The 9,428-nt window shown below is 54.8% G+C and overlaps 1 protein-coding gene across 1 annotated transcript in view; it reads right to left on the bottom strand.

The window, feature by feature from the left end:
- Window positions 1–2,933: 2,933 nt before the first annotated feature.
- Window positions 2,934–9,428, bottom strand: part of Sspo (SCO-spondin) — a gene marked incomplete at its 5' end in the record, with an annotated part of 46,390 nt that continues 39,895 nt past the window's right edge. The window contains 19 exon segments of the mRNA XM_087207731.1: window positions 2,934–3,103; window positions 3,815–3,866; window positions 3,869–3,967; window positions 5,123–5,274; window positions 5,515–5,575; window positions 5,712–5,807; window positions 6,119–6,336; window positions 6,984–7,016; window positions 7,019–7,029; window positions 7,112–7,254; window positions 7,322–7,449; window positions 7,578–7,780; window positions 7,907–8,045; window positions 8,328–8,391; window positions 8,393–8,448; window positions 8,589–8,747; window positions 8,855–8,988; window positions 8,990–9,137; window positions 9,375–9,421. Coding sequence (XP_087063857.1) covers window positions 3,081–3,103; window positions 3,815–3,866; window positions 3,869–3,967; window positions 5,123–5,274; window positions 5,515–5,575; window positions 5,712–5,807; window positions 6,119–6,336; window positions 6,984–7,016; window positions 7,019–7,029; window positions 7,112–7,254; window positions 7,322–7,449; window positions 7,578–7,780; window positions 7,907–8,045; window positions 8,328–8,391; window positions 8,393–8,448; window positions 8,589–8,747; window positions 8,855–8,988; window positions 8,990–9,137; window positions 9,375–9,421 — 1,966 coding nt within the window.

Below are 9,428 nucleotides of genomic sequence, written 5' to 3'. Positions count from 1 at the left end.
AAAAGGAAAAAACCCAGAACATTACAAAATAGAAGTGCAGTGAAAGAGGTTAAGTACAAGACTCCAGTAAAACACCCTCTGTCTTCTTAGAGTGAGGTGGTGGGGAGATATGGGGTGGTTAGTCAAGGATTCCTGAGGAAATGGTGCCTGAACTGAATTGAGAGATGGGAATTAGCCAGGTAAAGGAGGTGCTATGGACTGAATTGTGTCCCCTCCAAATTCATATGTTGAAGTTCCAACACGATGGCATTTGGAGGTGGAGCCTTTGGGAAGTAATTGGGTTTAGAAGGCGGGGGGGGGGGGGTCCTTCGGATAGGATTAGCGCCTTTAAGAGAAGAGACATCAAGCCAGGGATTTAGCTCAGTGATTCTGCCGCCTACCTTGCAAGCGCAAGGTCCCGAGTTCAATCCCGGAAGAGAAGAGACATCAGAGAGCATTCTTTTTCTCCACCAAATGAGGACACGGTGAGAAGGTGGACTATAATCTGGTAACAATAGGAGAGTTAAGGTAAGGTATTAGAATTATCTGAGGACTTGGATTTTCTAGGTATTGTGAGAAGGATTTAAGGTTATAAGAAATCAGAGATGCTCTTCCATGCTAGTCAAGAAAGATCTAAGCACATCTAAGGATGATGGATTTAGAGAATGGAAGGACCCATATGCTGGAGGACCATGATAAAGACACCCAAGAAGGGTGTAGATAACCAGATGGGACCTGGAAGGGTAGGAAAATCAGAGAGGCAAAAAGGATTTGCCTGAAAGAATGGTTTGAAATTGAATATGCTCAGTGGTAGCCCTTTCAGGAATCTCACTGATTTGGGATGACGGAGTGCCCATTTAGGGCTTTACAACAATTCAAGTCCCAATACTCACCCAAGAATCCCTGTACTGTGTCCAACTCCTATTAATTAGAGAGTCTCTTCATTTCTCCCTTATATTTTTATCCCTTTGTAAAATAATAGCTCTTCCTGGATGGCACTGACATTTTAGGGGTGTCTGAGACATATGAGGGAGCAGGGGGTAATACATAGTATCACTGAGCACCACAGAAGGAGTGTCTGGCCTGGCTCCCATCCTCCCCATCTAGGAAGTACAGGCTGAGACAAGGACATGGTCCTGGGAAGCGATCCCATAGGGCAGTGCAGTCACACTAAAGAAGGGAAGCAGAGAAGAGGGAAAAACTGATTTAAGAGTGCATTTTAGAGATCTTTGCTGTAGGCACTAGGGGTTTGCTTGCACTTATGAGAATTGTATAAAATGTTGCCCAGGATCATCTGTCTGAGCAGTGGGAGGCTGGTGCATTTATCTGCAGCTCTCATTTCCTGTGGTTGAGGGTGTCTCCAGATGTGTTAATTATATCACATCCTTGCATTTGTACTTCTGGCCATGCTTGTGCAAAGGCCAAGTGGACTCTTTGTGTCAAAACAAAACAAAACACAACACCCTGGGCAGAAAGCAAAAGAAACTTGAAGAGGGTCTATAAAGGAAAAAAAAAAAAATGTTCAGCATCATTCGTCATTGACATTGAAGAAATACAAATCAAAATGAAATAAATCTGATGCAGAAAGTTAAATATCGTATGATTTCTCTTATATGAGAAACAAAGTATAAATAAATTAAAGAGCAAAATTAAAGATAAGAGGAAACAGGGAGATAAACCTTTTGCAAATTGGAAGGTGATCTAGAGATGAAAGAAGGAGGGAGGGAAAGGGAAGTAAAAATGGTTAAGATGTGATATGAACACGAATGTATCCATTTATGTATCACAAACATATTAATAAGGAAATATAAATCAAAATCTCAATGAGGCACTATTTTACATCCACTAATTTTTTTTTTTTTTTTTACAAAGACGAAAACAAGTGTTGATGGGGACATGGAGAAATTAAAACCTTTGTGCATTACTAGTGAGAATGCAAAATGGTACAGCTGCTATGGAAACCAGTTTGGCAGTTTCTTTAAAAAGTTATGTATAGGGTTGGGGGTTTAGCTGAATGGTGCCACCGCCTGCCTCAAAAGCGCAAGGTCCAGAGTTTGGTACCTGGTACCAAAAAAAAAAAAAATGTATAAACTTATTATAGGACCCAGCAATTCCATTCCTAGGTGTAACATACCCAAAAGAAATGAAAATATATGTCCAGAGAAAGACCTGTGCAAAAATGTTTATAATAGCTTTATTCATAATAGACAGAAAGAAAAAGAAAAAAGAAAAGGAGAAGGAAAACAAAAGGAGAAACAACCTGAATGTCCATCATCCAGGCTATGGGTAGACAAAGTGTGGTATAGTTAGCAACAGAAAGGAACAAGCTAATATTATATGCTATAATATGAATGAACCTCAAAATTATCAGCTTAATTACATGAAATGTCCATAAAAGGCAAATCTACTGTAATGAAAAGCACTTAGTGGTTGCCTGGAGCTGGAGATGGAAAAGATTGACTACAAATGGGCATGAAATGATGAAAATGTTCTAAAATTGAATTGCAGTGATGTTTGTACAATTTTATTTACTTTCTATAAAAGTCATTGAAGTGTAAACTTAAAATGCGTATATTTCTTACTATGTGAATTATACTTCAGTGAGATTATTGTACAAAGGAGAAGCAGACCTCAGTCTGAGCTTCTGTGAATGTCTCCATCACACTGCAGGTGAAGTTCCACTGGGTAAGGGTATGACCAGGACACGAGATATGTCCAGCACAAGAGATCTTTAGACTTTACATTCACCCCTGTCTGGATACAGAGGAGGAAACCGAGGTCCAATGATGGGAAGTGACTAGACCAGGTCCCCCAGCCACGAAGCCCATGGTGAATCCATGGCGGATTCAGAGAGTTCCCGAGGGGATGAAGTCCTCGCAGTCCAGATAGGCCCCAGACCCACCCTTTCTCCCTTCCTCTGCTGGGCCGCAGGACAGAGACCGTGCACGCACAGAGTGGCTGCAGTCACTTTATTTGGGACATGATAATGCCAGGCATGGATTTCGGGTCTGGGACAGGTGGGTGGGTACTGGAGGGTCTGATCAGTGTGAAGAGCCCTGTGGTCACAGAAGGACAGCCATGGATACATCCAGCGGAGCCTGTCAGCGCTCGGAGAAATCACCTCCTGAGGGACGAGTGAGGGGGCGATCAGCTGACAAGACAGGCCCGGCGGTCAGGCCTGGCGGGGACCGAGGGACTGAGGAGCAGAGGAGGCGAGGCAGATCTGCCAGAGAAGCCGAGAGCCGGTGCAAGCTCTCCCGCTGCTCCCCCCTACGGCATCCACACCTTCCTTCGGTTGCTCCCTCACCTGCCACGCGGGGTGACCTCGTCGATCCTAACCAGATACTTCACAAGGCTGCTCCCCCCGCTCTCCCCGCTTCCCGTCCTCGCCCCAAGCTTGAGCAGAAACGCCAGCCCCGTTTAAAAGATGAGGTCCCGGGGGTGGGGTGGGGGATGCTCAGCAAGGAAACAGGTGAGCTGGGATTTGAACCAGATATAATATATTCCAAACGCCCAAGTTTATGTACGATTGGAGAAGAACAGAACGCTGAGGAGAAAGGATTGAACTGAAAGGATTCAAGGAAGAGCGGGGGGAGGGAGCTTTGCGTGCGTTCCTGATGTGCCCACCAGAGGGTCCCGCCCAGGCTGCTCCGGAGCCCCGGCTCCTCCCAGAGCCCCACACTCCCAGGTCCCGCCTAGGCCCCGCCTCGATCCCGCCTTCTATAAAGCACCCCACGCCCAATCAGGCCCCGCCCTCCGCGGAGCCCCTCCCCTGGAACGCCCTCGCAGGCCGCGCCCCTCGGAGAAGCCCGGCCCCATTCTGGCCCAGACCCACCCTGGCATGCACTGCACTGGCAGCTGTGGATCACCGGCAGCACCGCGGGCGGGCGGCGTGGCCATCGGGACGGCGCAGGTGCAGGATCCTCATGGGGCTGTCGGGGTCCAGGCGGTAGCTGCAGTAGTCGCACTGGCTCTGCAGGTAGGGTTCCTGAGCGAGAGGGATGGGTGAACTGGGGTTTCCCGCCTTCCTTTGAGGGGGCAGCACTAGATCCCAATGGTCACGGCCAAGTAGTCTAACTGGGCCGAGGGAGGAAGGTGTCACCACCCAGTCTCCTTCCCCAGGAAACCCACCTTCTTGACTCCAGCCCCTACCCACCTACCCATCTGAATGCCCAGCAACTTGCAGGTTAAATGAAATGCAGTGGGTGGGGACACGGCTTCCTCCCCTGGGTCTTACCAACTAGTTAATGAGATATTAATAGTACATAAAACTGCACAGTTCTGGTCCTAAGTGCAGTGCGCTCTCTTTCCGGGGCAAGCCCCTAGGGCCCTGTGATTGTAGAGCTCCTCTTACAAGTCTCACAGAGCACTTGAGTTAGTTTCATCTCTGATTATATCTCTAATTCTCCTTGGAAACAGGTAATACACTCACACAATGCCAAATTTAAAAACTACATACAAAACTTATTTGCTCATATCTCCTATCTGCTTTCCTTCCTCCCTGTTTTAAACATTGCCAAGGTGATTTGGGAAGGCATGGGGAGGGCAGTGTCTCTGGAGCCCATGTAGAAACCACCTGTGTCTTCCAGGCCTGGAAAAAGCCAGGTGGGCAGAGGCAGAAGGAATGGCTTCAGAGTAATGGTGCTCTGGGAGAGGGGGCTCTGGGGCTGGGGCCAGGGCTCCATCCCAAGATGCTGGCAGCACAAATCACAGCTTTCCTGGCTTAGGATTAAGAGATTCAGGGGGGCTACTGAGGCTATCTGAAGATCCTAAGGCGGAGTTGGGCTTGGCTTCTGGGAGAGCAAGCATGGAGACTCTAGGCCTCTGGACCTCTAGGTCAGGTGTGCACCTTGCTAGGGGCCACCCCAGCACCCTCTCGCCCTCAGTGTGATGGCTCTGGCTTCACAGTCGGCCTCCCTCCTCTGTACCTTTCTCTATGAGGTGCACAGTGGCCCAGAGGCATGCTCTGGGCATGGTCAAGGCCAGAGTGGGTGTAACCACCACCCTGGTGCAAGGCGCTGACCATCCATAGCCCAGGTCTGAGCACTAGCTCTATGGGAGTGGACCATGTCCCTCCTGTCCTCTGGGCTTTGCCCAGGTCCCAGGCTGGCCCCTGTGGGCCTGAAAGCAGCCCCTGGCTCACCTCAGCCATAACATTGGTGCTGGGTGGGCAGTGGCCACTGCAGTAGCTCACTTCTACCTGGTCCAGGTGGCAGGGTCCCTTGGTGAGGTTGCAAAGCTCAGTGAGGTGCCGGCAGGAGGCTGGCTGCTCCTCTGAGGAGGGAGAGGCAGGTGCTGTAGCAAGAGGTGGGGTAAGGCAAAGGGGAAGGCTGTGACTGAGCACGCCCCAGGCAGGGAGGGACACGTGGGGGACAGAGCCCGGGACCCTGGAGCATGTAGGGTGGGGTGCCAACCGCTATGATGCAGCCCTGGGTCTTCACACTCATTCTGGGGTGGGGAAGGTGGGCACACGGCAGGCTGAAAAGGTGGTTGGGGAGAAGGGTCCAGACCAAGGCACCCAAGTGCCCTCCATACCGAGAATCTCCCGGCGGCATGTGGGACAACAGCTCTCTGGCTCCTGCACCAGCACCTCACCCTGCAGAGGGAGCAGTCCCAGACCCAGTCACTAGCAACCTCACACTGCCTGTGAGACCCTCAGCCCGGCCTCAGAAGAGGACCCCAGGAAGGAAGCGGGGAGACACCTGAGAGGGTGGTCGGGCCATGAGGGTTACCTGAGTACAGGTGAGGCGAGGGCGGAGCTGGGTACAGATGCTTGTCCCTCTCGGGCAGTGGCAGCTGTCACAGCCCTCCTGCCATTCGGACCCGGGCTGGGGACGGGGCGGGAGAGCCTCCTCTTGGTCCTCTCCCCATATTCCATGATAGTGTCCCCATCCCCAGCCCAGCCCAGCCCAGGAGCACCCAGCCAGAGCAATGGACTAGGACTTTCATAGGCAACAGAAGTCTCAGGAGGGCCAAGGAGGGTTTGGGCAAGAACAGGGAGCCCAACCCAAAACGGGACACTGTCCCTGGGGTGGCCCAGTCCCAGCCACTGCAGCAGAGCAGTTGTAGAATGATTCAGTAGTGGGAGGCCTGGGATCATGAAGGAGTGGTGGCAGCAGAGGGGAACGTAGTGTCTCACCAGGTGGGGACGCCCGAGATGCCAGCACTCGCAGTGCTCTGCAGGGAGGCAGGGGCCCGCCTGGCTGCGGAAGTGTCCTTGCTGGCATATGCAGCCTGGGCCCTGTGCCACACTGCAGTTGCTCTGAGCCTCTGTGGCATTTGTCTCCAGGCATGTCTGCTCGCAGGCCCCCAGCTCCCCCAGAGCCACCTGGTGCCACCTTTCCCCAAGGGAACATTCTGCAGGGAAGACCATCCGCTCCACTCTTGGCCAGCCCGGGATCCAGGCTCAGTTCCTCACCCTACTGGGCACCCCCAGGACCCTCTTCCTCTTCCCATGCCACCCACTCCTATCTCCCACCTCCTCAGATAGCTGTGCCCAGGCCAGGTCTCACCCCTGACCAGTGCTGTCCCCCCATCTCTGCCTTCTCAGGACCAATGTCACATCCCATGGGTGATGTCTGCTTATGAGAGACCCAGATGTGATCTCTGGTCTCCACCCTCACCCAAGAGGCTGGGAATGCCGGGAGGCTGGCCATGAATCCACAGAGCCAGTGCGCAGAGCTGGGCACAGGGCAAACACCCCAGCCCTAGGCTATGCCAGGCCAGCTCCTCATTTCTGCTAATGCCTCTGGACCTCAGTTTCCTCATCAGCAGGAAAGAGCCTTCCACGTCCTGGCCTCCTGCATTCCTTGCTCAGCTCGTGAACCAAGAGCCCATGGAGCATTGGGAAGGGAGTGGTGGGCCTCCAGGCAGCGAGGGGTCCAAGTGGGCAGAGAGGGGCTTCCTGAAGGAGGCAGCTTGGCCTCGGTGGTGGGCAGAGTTCCTCTCCCCTGCTCAGGCCAGCCTGGCCTCAGCTTTGGAGGGGCACAGACAGCCAATCTTACCCGGGCAGTCAGCAAGGGAGGAGCTGAAGGTGCACCTTGGCAGACACTGAGGAGACAGAAGGGCCACTCAGAGGCCTCCTGTGACCCCTCTTTTTCTCAGGAGCCCTCCCCACCGCCCAGGCACTCACCAGTGGGTACAGTTCTGGGTGAGCACGGTCCCTGGGGGCAGCTCCTGAGCCAGCTCTTCAGGGCTCAGACTGAGCCCCCAGGGCAAGGAGAGCTGGGTACAGGGGCAGGCGGCAGGGGGCACACATATGCCATTGTGCAGCAGCTGACCCCAGCCTCCCCACCCACCTACTACCCTCACTCGGGAGTTGGAACCCTACAGTGGTACCCACCTGCCCTTCAGGGCAGCCACAGCCAGGCTGGCAGGGTTCCTGCACACAGATAGTGCCAGGTTGCAGGTGCGAGCAGAGCCTTGGGCAAGAGGTGGCACAGGTGCTGAGCACCTGCCCAGGAGGGCACTCTGGGGAGCACAGAGATAGTGAAGAGGAAGCTGCCCAGAAAGAGGCTGCCTCTGTCTGTCCACTGTCCCCAAGTCCCATGCCCGCAGCTAGGGCAGGCCTGGGCCCAGTGGCAATGGAGAACACACACCAGGACAGTGCTGCAGGCTACACTCTTGCTGTTGCTTCCTGTCCTGGGCCTGACATGGTGCTGCCCCAGGATGCCCCTTGCAGCTCCGAAGGCGTTCCGAGATGCCCCCACCACACACAGCTGAGCATCTGCTCCAGGCTGACCAAGGTCCCAGGAGTGGGCACTCAAGGTGTTGGCATGCCAGAGACCCACTGATGCAGGTGTTGTGGACAAGGGTGTACAGCCAGGCCTCAGGCGCCAGTCAGGTGCATAGAAGTGTGGTGGGAAGGGGGCCCATAATCTTGGCTCACCCGTAACCCCTGGCCCAGGTCACCACCATGGCATCTTACCAGTTGTGGCAGTCCAGCTGCACCACCTGGGCCGGGGCCAGCTCCCATGAAGCATTGGCACTGGGAAGGCCTCAGCGGCAGGAGGTGATGGGCATGCAGCGCCCATCCTGCACCAGCTGGCCTAGGGGACAGCGGCAGCCTAGGGGTGGAGGTGAGAAGGACAAACAAGATTCAGCACTTGGGCAAGGTGTACGGGATGGGTCCCTCTGGCAGCCAGAGCAGGTACAAAGCCTGATCTCCACAATCTCTCCCCCTGCCCACGCATGAGGTGCCACTCATATGGGCGTCACCCAGTAGCCCTTATGGCACCTGTGAGCATTCTCCCTGCTACAGCAGGTCCTCACATTGTCTCCCAGGAGGCAGGGAAAAGGGCCTGGGTGTCCCCAGAAGCCCCAGGCCAGGCTATCGTGTGCCTGGTTACCTGGGTGGCAGGGTCCCTGCAGACACTGCACATGGTCCCAGAGGTCGATACAGCTGCGAGGAAGGGCACTGGTTGGCACAGTCCAGGGTGAGCATGGTGCCCTGGGCCTCACAGCTCTCTCCTGCAATCCAGAAGGTCGGAGTCTGTGTTGGGGACATGGTGGGCCCCAGGGCAATGCCCTTCTGCCACTGCACACCCCCTTCAGGTGCCATTTGCAATGTTCCAGTCCCAGACCTCCTATGGGTGCTGGGATGTGGTTACCGGGGTAGGACTCCACTTTGCAGCTCTCGGTCTGAGCCCATGGTCCTTGGCAAGCTCTTGAAAGGGGGCTCCCTGCCTTTCTCCAGCGCAGCCGGAATCCCCCTCTGCAGGGGACCTGGCAGGGGCTCCAGGGTTCCCAAGCACTCCACTGGCGTGGGTCTGGGGAAAACAAGCTGGAGGTCAGTGCTTAGACTCCATTTGGTCAAGCCCCACCCCCTGCATCCCAGGCCTCCTGCTGCCGGCCAGCCTCTGGCCCTCCTTATTACCAGGGCAGGCCTCAGGGTCAGGGCAGAGGCGTTGCTGGCTGAGGGGTGCGGTACACAGACGAGGGTCTCCAGCCCAGGGCCACCCGGTTGCAGGGTCCAGACAGAGGCGGTGGCGATATTGCTCTGAAGCCAGCGGAGGGGCCAGGCCAAGGTTGGAGAGAAGCCTGCTGTGTCCAGAGGCCAGCGCTCTCCAGAGTGGCCCTGGAGGCGGGGGCCAGGGTGCTTCGGGGCAAGCAGGGCCCACAGGGTGACCGCTCGGACCAGTCGCTCAGAGGCAGAAGACCTAGGAGAGAAGGTTGTTGGTGCCCTTCCCAGGGTCCCCGAGACCCTAGGGGGCAAGCAGGAGGGCTGGGGATTGTGACCAGGAAGGGTAAGAAGTAGAAAAGGCTGAGGGAGATGTGGGGGCAGCATAGGGTCTGCTTTGTCTGGGGACGTCCTGGTTTCATCTCTGAAAGTCCCACATCCTGGAAACCCACAGCTCTGGCCCCCGGGGGCAGATGTCCCCCTAAGCCGTTGTTACCTTCACAGCCCTGGCTCATGCATCGCAGCTCTCCTCGTTGGCACTCACTGTGGA

This window comes from Heterocephalus glaber, unplaced genomic scaffold (genome assembly GCF_053883595.1).
Source record: "Heterocephalus glaber isolate CG9 unplaced genomic scaffold, H.glaber_assembly_v1.0 deba00000818, whole genome shotgun sequence".
NCBI classification, from domain to species: domain Eukaryota; kingdom Metazoa; phylum Chordata; class Mammalia; order Rodentia; family Bathyergidae; genus Heterocephalus; species Heterocephalus glaber.
This window is presented reverse-complemented; position numbering and strand designations above follow the sequence as displayed.